We start from the raw sequence: 12,705 nt of genomic DNA, 5'->3' as shown, positions 1-12,705 counted from the left end.
TGACACAAAGTGGTATATGGAGTGGACATAAACAGCAGATGAATGTCAACATAAACAGATGGACACAAAGTGGTATATGGAGTGGACACAAACAGCAGATGAATGTCAACATAAACAGATGGACACAAAGTGGTATATGGAGTGGACACAAACAGCAGATGAATGTCAACATAAACAGATGGACACAAAGTGGTATATGGAGTGGACACAAACAGCAGATGAATGTCAACATAAACAGATGCAAAGTAAGTGCACTTCAGACCTAAAAATAGTGAACACATAATGCATAATACACCATTACAAGACGTGAAATATATAATACATTGCAGTAATTATCAGTAATGAATTTCAATATGGTTAATAATGGCTTGAGCAACACACAATAAAGCTAATAAATATAAAACTTCATTAAGAGATATATAAACGTCAATATACATTGATTACCATTCTGGTCTGACTTCATTTCTGGTCACCAAACCTGATCATTGGTGAGGGGAAACTTAACATAGTCAAACAACAACCACCACACACACACACACACACACACACACACACACACACACACACACACACACACACACAAGAAACAATAGCTGACAGTTTTCAAAAGACTATATTTCTAAATTCTTAACTTTGGACACAGAATCACTGGCCACGGTATGAGAGGATGAAGAAGGACATCTTACGGTAATGTAGGGAAAAATACATTTCATATACTAAGTAGTTGAACATGTAAATTACTTTCCCATATGGTAAATACAAACACTAGATCTACCCTTACATTAAGACTATCCACTTCTCTCAAACTGATCTGGAAATTTTCTTTTTTCAGTCCTCACTTTCCTATGAAATATCCATGGCAGTATCCCCCCCACCCCCATACTGCATCTCTCTCTCTCTCTCTCTCTCTCTCTCTCTCTCTCTCTCTCTCTCTCTCTCTCTCTCTCTCTCTCTCTCTCTCTCTCTCTCTCTCTCTCTCTCTCTCTCTCTCTCTCCAGTTCAGCTGTACGGGAAATGCTTTGTTCTCCCGTCTGTCTTACTGTCTTACCACCACTGCTGCAAATGCCCTCAACTTTGATCATTCTCCCTCCAGTGTATACCATATATACCTCGTGAGTGTACCATATATACCTCGTGAGTGTACCATATATACCTCGTGAGTGTACCATATATACCTCGTGAGTGTACCATATATACCTCGTGAGTGTACCATATATACCTCGTCTGTGTACCATATATACCTCGTCTGTGTACCATATAAACCCCCGTCAGTGTACCATATATACCTCGTCTGTGTACCATATATACCTCGTCAGTGTACCATATATACCTCGTCTATGTACCTTTTATACCTCGTCTGTGTACCTTTTATACCTCGTCAGTGTACCCCATATACCTCGTCTGTGTACTATATATACCTCGTCAGTGTACCACATATATCTCGTCTGTGTACCATATATACCTCGTCAGTGTACCACATATATCTCGTCTGTGTACCATATATACCTCGTCTATATACCTTTTATACCTCGTCTGTGTACCTTTTATACCTCGTCTGTGTACCATGTATACCTCGTCTGTGTACCTTTCATACCTCATCTGTGTACCATATATACCTCGTCTATGTACCTTTTATACCTCGTCTGTGTACCATATATACCTCGTCTATGTACCTTTTACACCTCGTCTGTGTACCATATATACCTCGTCTATGTATCACATATACCTCGTCTGTGTACCATATATACCTCGTCTATGTACCTTCCATACCTCGTCTGTGTACCATATATACATCGTCTGTGTATCACATATACCTCGTCTGTGTACCATATATACCTCGTCTATGTACCTTCCATACCTCGTCTGTGTACCATATATACCTCGTCAGTGTACCATATATACCTCGTCTGTGTACCATATATACATCGTCTGTGTATCACATATACCTCGTCTGTGTACCATATATACCTCGTCTATGTACCTTCCATACCTCGTCTGTGTACCATATATACCTCGTCAGTGTACCATATATACCTCGTCTGTGTACCATATATACATCGTCTGTGTATCACATATACCTCGTCTGTGTACCATATATACCTCGTCTATGTACCTTCCATACCTCGTCTGTGTACCATATATACCTCGTCAGTGTACCATATATACCTCGTCTGTGTTCCACACACTTCCCATTTTCTCTCCCCTCCCCCCCATTACTCCAACATCAAATCCGATAAGCCATTTAGTATTAGTGATCATGTTATATGATTCTTTAATGTATCGTTTAACATGATTAATTAGGTAATTAGGGAGAGGCAGCACCAGTTCAAATAAGGTATAAAATCATGGCCATCATGAAGAGTTGAATCATTTCCTAAAGAACGTTGAATTGGTTAATAGAATTCTATAAGCAGGTTCAGCCCACTGTTATGTCACTGGGAAAAGAAGTTCCATTATGTGAGCACAGACCAAGTACTACAGTCTACTGGTATTAGTGGCTCTCTCAAATGTATAAGAATGAAGTGTCAGAGCATGGACGCCACTGGTGGTTGATGGGGGAAGAAGTGGAGATAGATAGATAGATAGAGAGAGAGAGAGAGAGAGAGAGAGAGAGAGAGAGAGAGAGAGAGAGAGAGAGAGAGAGAGAGAGAGAGAGAGAGAGAGAGAGAGAGAGAGAGAGAGAGGTTCATCGTGGGGGAAGAGCCTAGATATATGCTATAGAGGACTTCAGGGCAACGAAGTGGTCAACAATCCATCCAAAATATAAAAAACGGAAAGTAATAAGTTCAGAAAAACTTTGGATTTAGTTTGATTTGTCCTGCTTGGAGGCGTGCCTAGCCCTAGGCCTTAATGTGAAGCTTAGCTTAGCTTTGTGGCTTACATCTGGGACTGACCACACGCTCTGGTCTCCACCATGTTGAACACTGGTGAACATACTGTGGAGATGATGTGTTTGGTTTATTATAAATGATCAAATGTGTGACAATTACCACATCATGAGTGTGTGTGTGTGTGTGTGTGTGTGTTAGTTGGCTTGAACAACCTTCCAGCTAGAGTTAGACCAAGCTAGTTCTTCGAGAACTGCTCATTTCATGTCAATGTCCCTCAGTAATGGCAACATACCTGTGATCTAAAGATAGGATATGGGTAATGATACAAGGATTGTTATCATAGATATACGAAATGTTTTTGAGCACAGGAAATCATGATACAGGGACCTTAGTGTCTAAATTAAAATGAACTGGTCTTGGTGGGTACACTGACGTGGAAGGTGGAGCTCCACAAGGTCTCACACCAGACACCTCTACTGCTTCTGGTGGACAGGGATTTAAGATGGACATTAAAGTCGTCTGCGAACTGTAGACCTGTGCAGCTGGTGTCAGGAGATATAATCAGTTAGTGAAGGGTTGACAGAAAATAGATTCATTTACCGAAGACGGAGTCCCTGTTCTTGGCTTCAAGATAACAATTGAAGACGGAGTCCCTGTTCTTGGCTTCAAGATAACAATTGTAGAAGGAGTCCTTGTTCTTGGCTTCAAGATAACAATTGAAGAAGGAGTCCCTGTTCTTGGCTTCAAGATAACAATTGTAGAAGGAGTCCTTGTTCTTGGCTTCAAGATAACAATTGAAGAAGGAGTCCCTGTTCTTGGCTTCAAGATAACAATTGTAGACGGAGTCCCTGTTCTTGGCTTCAAGATTGTATTCAATATTGTATGTTTCCATCAAGGTGTCATGTGAGGAAAATGAAACTGTATCAAAGTCATATGTAAGCTATCTAGGTGTAAGATTAGACCAGTCCTTATCTAGTGACATTAATGTTCTTGAACTACTTTCTAATGTTTCAAGTAAAATTAGATTTCTCCACAGAAACACACGCAGTTTCACTCTGAAGACTAATATCTTCTTGAATCAGCTTTGATTCAGTGTCATTTCGAATATTCTTCTTCCTTCATATTGATATAGTGATCTTATGAAGAAATGGAAGAGTAGAACGTGAGTTATGCAATATAGATAAACCCTTAAGCTGTGTGCGCCTCCCAGAACTCATATCAGTGTAGCGTGGTTGGTACGACCCACTATAATGCACTAATGCTAGTGCCAGCGCTCGTTTATTTGATATCAATATTTAGTCATTATGGAAAGAATATTCTATATATTTAATTGTGTTTTTGTAGATTTTATAAATAGTTTACCTTGTTCATCAACTATTTTAGATGTGTCAAGAAAAAATGAAAACAAGTATTTGTATATACTTTATCTGCTATCCTGTGTGAAATATTTAAATATGTCACTACATATGTGCTTGACCAAAAATATTTAAATATGTGTCACTACATATGTACTTGACCAAGTTAAACTTCATACTAGAACGCATCTCCAGGTTTCAGTGGACTCAGGGTACTACCTGGGCTGGACATTCAAGTCTGTAAATCTTGCGGGAAAATAATGGAACTGTTCCTAGTGGCGGCGGCGGCGGCGGGTGATGGTGGATGAGGAGGTGAAGTGTGGTAAACAGTTGGCTCACTTGGCTCCAGCCAACTTCAAAAAGCTACCCCAGTGAGGACGTGCACCATGCCCACCTGGAACCAGATCCAGCAGCAGCTCAGGCACCCTAATAACCCCGTGGTGTTCTTCGATATAACAGTTGGACAGACGGTGAGTAATGCCATGGTGCAATGTTCTTTATAATCATGCAGACAGAGAGAGAGAACTTGTGGTTCAGTCATGTATACGTTGCCGACATGGTGACCATACAACAAGTCTGGATATTATTAAAAGTAATGCAGTATTAAGGTAATATTCCTACTCTACTGACTTGATGATATGTATGGTATAGATCCAGTTTAATGGCACATCAGAAATGATTTATAGGTTTTGACAAAATGCATAGTAGTAGACTACATATACTTCACACATCAAGTGTAAAGTTAAGGAACTGAAATATATGTATTTTGTAAGGGACAAGGGCAGGTACTCGCAAAGTTGACAGGCCTTCGATTAAAAGTAAAATCGTGGGAAAAAGACGAGGAAAATGCATGCAATTAACCTAACCAAACCCCACGTAACCTTGCGCAGAAAAGTGTCGTGTGTTATTCAAATTATTAACTTTACTGAGGATTGTACAGTTCAGCTGCTCATAGAAGGAACGGATGGTATATCTCATTATTTCATGTACATTTAAGACAATACACTCCACCAATATATGAGAGGATTACAGGAGGATCGGTGAAATACACCTGTAGGAGACTTAGCAGGCTAATAGAGTTTGCTTATATTAGCAGTTTGTTTTTTCTGTTTGTGATTTTGTGATATTGTATCACAGTTTGCAGCCCAGTGATGTAGTGCTATAATTCTCAGCCTTTCTGAAAGGTAGGTGTTTTGAAGTGTAAAATAATTTCTCACGACATGAAGGAACATTGTTAAGAAAATGATGTAAGAACGAAGGAAGAAGATATATTGATTTTAAGTTCCCCAGTAAGAAATAACAATCTGATGGGAGCCTATTGCTGAGATAGCTTTCGGAGGTACAAAATTATCTCGGTAATATATTCCCATCAGAAGGTTTCAAATTTCTCCCTGGGTAAGGAGAGACCTGTATCAGTCATTTTTATTTATTATAATATTTATGCGATGTTCTTTTAGTCATATGATTTATTTCATCTGAATAGCACCCATTTTTCAGAAAGCTTGGGAATTATGGCATTACATCATCGGGATAGGAATTGTGAAACAAAATCTTGGAAATACAAATGAACAATAAGCTAACATAAACATGAATTTCATGAGATGATTTGGTGTCTTACAACATTAGATACATTTCACTGATCATAATGCAATCATTTGTATTTTCGTGATTTCAGAGTTTAGAAATACTACACTTTCTCGAGAGAGGTTATGTCAAGGGGCGAATTCACCAAACTTGTTCAGTCACACCAGCAGCACTCTTTCTCCATAGTTGAAAAGTCAAAGAATTACACAGACTAGAATTGATTACATCGTATAACATAATTCAAGACTGTAAATACCAATCAATCTATCCAGTAATTTGATTACCATTAAAAAGAGACGATATTAGATTCCAGGCATTATTACCAAAACTTCATTTTGTGAACGTATCAGATTCCTTTTACTGAAGACATCACATACATTAACATGATGAAAATGGAAGATTGTAATCTTGGGAAACAGTTGAAACCTCGATAAATACACCAGAATTTTTTAGGGAAAGAATTTATCTATACATTATTATCTGGATTCAATGATTTTTTGAAATGGGAGATAGCATGGTCTGGGGATGGGATCTATGATGGAATTTTGGGGCTTGGATTCTTTGTATTGTATAGATGCTAATGATTTATTTTCCTGTTTGTGGTTTAGTTGAATGGGTTAAGTTAATCAGAATGGATAGATGATCAGAGGAGAGTTCAAATAGTATGCGCCAGGTGGTCCTCGTGAGCATTGTTGGTAAGCAAATGGTAATGTTTGGTAAGGTGGTAAGTTGGGAGTCTTGTTGATTTTAGCGTAGTTTGAGAATGTTTAAAATGTGCACTTTGTTTATGAGTAGCCCATTGTAAAGACCTTAGGTGAGTGTTAAGCCAAGCAGGATGGTGATTTTTGAAATTCCACATAGGTAAATGTTAAGTTTGTTGTTCAGGTTCTGTAATATGGTGAAGGGGATATGTAGGGATTGATTACTATTTATTGTAGTAGGGGTTATTGTGTTATATTTCTCTGGATAAGATTTCAGGAGAATTGTTGCTGATTTTGTTTCATTGGTTGAGTTCCAAATGGGAAGTTGTGGTGAACAAGTGTTTTAAGCCTTTCTTGTCTGTCTTGTCGTAGGGTTATAAAGTTATAGAAGAGAGGGAGGAAGGATCTTGGTGCATCTCTGGTTTCTTAGATGAGGGCTATGTTTGTGTATATAAGTAAATTTTAATGTTTTTGTTATGTGTAACTAATTCATTCAGCTTTTCAGATGAACTGAATTATATCCATTTACATTCGTAGTTGAATATAGCATTCGTTATTGCAAGGTAGTTGTAGTGTCAGGTTTTAATGATACAAATTATGATTTTGAAAGAATTGCGGTCTTTTGTGGAACAGAATGGACATTTATTGATTTACAGTCACTCATATTTCATTTTGTGCGTCAAAATTTACTTTCAATTTCAGGAAATTGGCCGAATGATTATGGAACTGTATGCAGATGTGTGCCCAAAAACTAGCGAGAATTTCCGTCAGTTCTGTACTGGGGAATACCGTAAAGATGGGGTTCCTATAGGATATAAAGGTGCCTGCTTCCATCGTGTCATCAAAGACTTTATGATTCAAGGAGGAGACTTTGTGCGGGTAGGTTTCCACATATAATATTGATTTGATATTAAATGTCAGTTTTTCAGTATTGGTTGTTATTTCTGATATGTAGTTTATATCTTTTCTTATATATCATTAAGTTGGAACAAAATAACTGACAGTGACCTGATATATGTTCTAGATATGCATAGAATATAAGTTAGAAGATTTATTTAAACTATTGACAGACAGGTTTATTCATTCAAGGGCCATGGATTCACACTGAAACTATTATTCACCCTTCCCACACCTTGGTTCCATTAGTTTGTTGGCCTTCAGTTTTAACATTCTTTTTTTCATACCTGTCCACCATTTCCACATTAGCAGGATAACAATAGGAACAGACAAGGAAAAGCTGCATTGTTCATATCCATTCTCTTGCTGTCATGTGCAGTGAATCAAAATCACAGCCCTCTATCTACAACCAGCCCCTACAGACCTTTCTGTGATTTCCCCTCCCTACTCCACATGCCCTACTTCAGTCCATTGACAGCATGTCACTCACTCTATTCAACATTGTTTTGGTTAACTGTGTCCCATGCATGCCTTTGACATTCCTGCCTTTTCAGGCCCCAACCAACAAAATATTTTTCACTCTATCCTTCCATCTTCTGCTTGGTTATCCTTCACCTTGTCCCCTCCACTTCTGGCACATACATCCCCTCTGTCAACATCTCACTCATTCTCTCCATTTGTCCACACCATTTTGGCACACTTTTGTCTTCTCTCTCGACCACACTCTTCTTATTAAGCACCTCTCAGTTACCCTTTTATTACTCAATCAGACCACCAGACACGATATATTGACCTCAAGCATTTTGTTTCCAACACATCCATCTTCCTTCACACATACTCATCTTTAGTGCATACCTTGTTAGGACTGCTTACTTACCAATATTCCCAATTTTGCTGTACCACATATTCTGCAATGTTCCCAGTACCTTTGCCCCTAACCCATCTTATGACTCACTTCCACTTCGATGGTTCTGTTTGCTGCCATGTCTACTTCCAAATTTTCTCCATTCAAAGCCACACCCCCAACTCTCCTGTCCCTCTTCCCTGTTATATCTAACAACCTTGCTTTTATTCACATTTATTCTCAACTTCCTCCTTTCGCTCACTATCCCAAAATCAGTCAACTGTTTCTGCAGTTCCTTACTCGAGTCTTCTGCCATTGGTGTGTCATCAGTTAACAACAACTAACTCATTCCCTAGCCCCCCCCCCTCACCCCATACAGACTGCATAGTCTCCCCTTTCTCCAAGATCCTTGCATTTGCCTCCCTTACCACCTCATCGATAAACAAATCAAATAGCCATGGTAACAACACACCCCTGTCACAGGCCAACCTTCACATGGAACCACTCATTTCTCCTCTCCTCCAACTCAAACTCATACCTTACACTCTTGATACATACTTCTTCCTTCTAGTTACTTTCTTCCCACACCACATATTGTTAAGACCTTCCACAAGGCATCCCTTTCAGCCCTATCACATGCTTTCTTCAAATCCATAGATACTATATGTAAATCCTTCTGTTTCTCTAAGTATTTCTTGTGCACATTCCACGAATCAGAAATCTGATCCACATCTCATACCACTCTAAACACCACATTATGTCTCCCAAATCTGATGATTCAGACATGTCTTCAACTTCTAAGTTACCACTTGCCCATACAACTTACCAGGTACAAGAAGAACTTGTACCCCTGTAGTTTGAACACTCATCTTTGTCCTCCTCGCCTTTGTACAATGGCATTATACATGCCCTCCACCAGTCCTTAAGCCACTCAGCCTGATCTACTACACAGTCACCCCCTTTTTCAAGAAATTCAACTGCAGTATCATGCACTCCAGCAAGGCTTTACCACCTGTTATCTCTTCATCAAACCACTTATCAGGGAAAAGAAGTTCTGCAGTTTTCTTATTTTATAGTTGGTAAGTTGCTGATGAATTAAGTAATTAAAATTTATGCCTTTGTTTTGAGGATCATAATATATTAATCTTTATTTTGTATTATCCAATAGGGTGATGGAACAGGTACACAAAGCATATATGGGCCAAGCTTTCCAGACGAAAATTTTAATCTTAAGCATGATGGACCAGGATTACTGTCATTGGTAAGATTATATCTGATGTTCATATTTCTGAACTTAAAAGTATTGATAGTTATCATACCTTGATACTGTATATTCTATGTTCTTGCGATGCTAGACGATTCATTTTTTATATATGTATATAAAACTTTGAAATATATGGTAATTCAGTAAAGATGTTTAAACATCTGCTACCATTTTTATTTTGAGAAAACTTTTTATTTTTCCTCCAGGCCAACAGTGGAAAGGATACCAATGGCTGCCAGTTTTTCATCACATGTGCAAAGTGTGATTTCTTAGATGGGAAACATGTGGTTTTTGGACGAGTGATTGATGGTCTCTTGGTGATGCGTAAAATAGAAAATGTTCCTACTGGACCAAACAATAAACCAAAGATTCCAGTAATAATATCTCAGTGTGGACAAATGTGATGAAGTCATTTCAGCAATAGGTTTAATGTGATGTTCTGCAACAAATATTTAACGATAATGAAGTACAGTGCATACAAGTTTTATTAATTTGTTGTATTAACCCTTTGACTACTTCACCTGTATATTTACACAGTGAGCTTTCCCATCACAATTTCAAGGTAGACATGAGAGGAGGATGTATTCACTCACTGTGTGTCACTTTTCATCCTTGCCAAAATATTCTCTGTTTTTGCTGATATATATTTAAGTGTTTTAGATATCTAGGAGTGGATTTGGCAGCGGATGGAACCATGGAAGAGGAAGTGAGTCACAAGGTGGGGTAGGGGGCGAGAGTTCTTGGAGCGTTGAGAAATGTGTGGAAAGCGAGAACATTATCTCGGAAAGCAAAAATGGGTATGTTTGAAGGAATAGTGGTTCCAACAATGTTATAGGGTTGTCCGGAGGAGGGTAGATGTGTTGGAAATGAGATGTTTACCATACCTCCCTCATACCCTTTTATCACTTACTTGATCAAACCACCTCACACTACATATTGTCCTCAAACATTTCATTTCCAGCATATCCAATTTCCTCTGCACTAAGTCATCTAAATCTCATACCTTAAGTCTGTACAATGTCATTAGACCTATTGTACCTTCAAACATACCCATTTTCACTCTCCCAGATAACAACCTCTCTTTCTACTCATTCTTCAATGCTCCCAGAACCTTCGCCACCTTACCCACCCCATGACACTTCTGCTTCCATGGTTCCATTTTTTGCCTTGTATACTCCCAGGTATCTAGAACATTTCACTTCAGTTTTTTTTCCATTCAAACTCACACCCCAACTAACCTGTGCTCCTACCCTGCTTTTATTCACATTTACTCATGACTTCTTCCTTTCGCATGCTCTTCCAAACTCAGTCACTAACTAATGCATTTTCTCATTTAAATCTGCCACCAGTGCTGTGTCATCAACAAACAACAATTAGCTCACTTCCCAGGCCCCCTCCATCCCCTACAGACTGCATACTCACCCCTCTCTCCAAGACCCTTGCATTTACCTCACCTCAACACCCCATCCATAGACAAATCAACTGTCATGGTGACATCACGCACTCCTGCTGCAGACCAGCCTTCACTCCTTGCTCATACTAATGCTATATACTTGTGATTAAAACTTCTCATTGTAACTATCATCCCCCCCCCCCCCCCATATCATATATTTGTAAAAAACTCCACAGTGCATCACTACCAACCCTTATCATATGTTTTCTCCAGAACCATAAGTGACACCTACAAATCCATCTCTTTCTCTTAGTACTTCTCACACATTCTTTAAAGCAAACACCTGAACCACACATCCTCTACCACTTCTGAAACCACATTGTTCATCCCCAATCTGATGCTCTGTACTTGCCTTCACCCTCTCAATCACCTCTTTGCCATACTGCATACAGGTACATTTAACAATCTTATACATCTGTAATTTAAACACTCACCTTTATGTATCTATCTACCTATATCACTGACACCTGTTCCAATTGGAACTCCCTCATGTGGGTGGCCATGGAAATAGTTTCCATAACTTGTGAACTCAAGTGCCACTTCTTATCCTTTAGTGCCTCACCCTTAACATGCTACTGACAGAGAGCAACTCTAGCACAGTGTTTGCAGAGGCTCCTACCTAATGTTCATACTGACTGCTACTACCAAATGGTCCTACCTAATGTTTATACTGACTACTACTAGGTAGCACAATGTGCTCGCCTCAGGAATATCTAGTTATGAAGAATGAGCTGTATGTTTTAAGTGTTGTCAAGTATTATGTATGTCATGGAGAGATTTTATTCTTGTGGACAGAATACCAGTATTCCGCATGTGGGTGAGGGAGAAAGAAAAGACAGGTACCTGGGTCAGAGGAGTGCAACCTGACAACCACTGAAGTGCTGGCTCACTAAGCCTCTGTCACTAACTCTCTTGATACCCAGGAGAATGCACTGGTAATATACCTCCGTGGTCATTGGCTGCCTACCAGCTACAACATACTCACCATTATCTCCCTTGTGTATATACAGTGGCACTATACAAGCATTCTGCCAATCCTCAGGCACCTCACCATGATCCTTACATACATTTAAAATCCTCACTAACCAATCAACAATGTAGTCATTCCCTTTCTTAGGAAATTTAACTGCAATACCATCCACTTCAGCCTCCTCGCCACATTTCATTTTTATTACCAAACCACTCTGATTTTGTTGGTTCGCATACCTCCCTGGCCCAAACACCTTACATCTGCCACCCTATCATCAGACACAAATAATAATCCTTCAAACTACTTATTCCATCTCCTCACCGTATCACTACTAGCTACCATTTCCCTATTTGCCCTTCACTAATGTTCTCATTGTTTTTTTTCACAGTATTATCCTCCTTCCAAAACATCTTATTCTCCCTGAAGTTTACTGGTATTTGCTCCCCCCAACTCTTATATGCACATTGATTCAACCCATGCTGGTAAAGTATACATATAAATTTTATTGTCCAAGAGGGGGCAAAAATGGGTATGTTTAAAGTTACAGTTGTTCCAGCAATGTTATAATGATGTGAGGATGAGGAAGCTTTGGAGGTGAAGTGTTTGAGAGAAGTGTGTGGTGTAAGGTGGTTTGATTAAGTAATGGGAGGGCGAGAGAGAGATGTGGTGGTAAGGGAGTTTGGTTGAGAAAGCTGAGGAGGGTGTGCTGAAGTGGTATGGACATAAGGAGCGAGCGAGTGAGGAGAGGTTGGCAAGGGGGATGGGTACATCAGAAGTGAAGGTAGCAAGGAGGTGGGGATGGACCA

At 39.3% G+C, this 12,705-nt stretch overlaps 1 protein-coding gene across 1 annotated transcript; it reads left to right on the top strand.

The window, feature by feature from the left end:
- The first annotated feature begins 4,421 nt into the window (after nucleotides 1-4,421).
- LOC139763624 (peptidyl-prolyl cis-trans isomerase H) lies at nucleotides 4,422-9,963 on the top strand. Its single transcript, XM_071689860.1, has 4 exons — nucleotides 4,422-4,656; nucleotides 7,174-7,350; nucleotides 9,381-9,473; nucleotides 9,683-9,963. The coding sequence occupies exons 1-4, from the start codon at nucleotides 4,573-4,575 to the stop codon at nucleotides 9,878-9,880; spliced, it is 552 nt and encodes a 183-aa protein (XP_071545961.1). The 5' UTR covers nucleotides 4,422-4,572; the 3' UTR covers nucleotides 9,881-9,963.
- Nucleotides 9,964-12,705: the final 2,742 nt, after the last annotated feature.

This window comes from Panulirus ornatus, chromosome 47 (genome assembly GCF_036320965.1).
Source record: "Panulirus ornatus isolate Po-2019 chromosome 47, ASM3632096v1, whole genome shotgun sequence".
In the NCBI taxonomy this organism is placed as follows: Eukaryota; Metazoa; Arthropoda; class Malacostraca; order Decapoda; family Palinuridae; genus Panulirus; species Panulirus ornatus.
The sequence above is the reverse complement of the archived record's forward strand: the minus strand, read 5'-3'. Positions and strand labels throughout refer to the sequence as shown.

Coding starts and splice junctions, on each gene's coding strand:
- LOC139763624 (XM_071689860.1), top strand. CDS start 4,573: ATGCCCACCTGGAACCAGATCCAGCAGCAGCTCAGGCACCCTAATAAC. Junction 7,351..9,380: donor AAGGAGGAGACTTTGTGCGG/GTAGGTTTCCAC, acceptor ATTATCCAATAG/GGTGATGGAACAGGTACACA. Junction 9,474..9,682: donor GACCAGGATTACTGTCATTG/GTAAGATTATAT, acceptor TTTTTCCTCCAG/GCCAACAGTGGAAAGGATAC.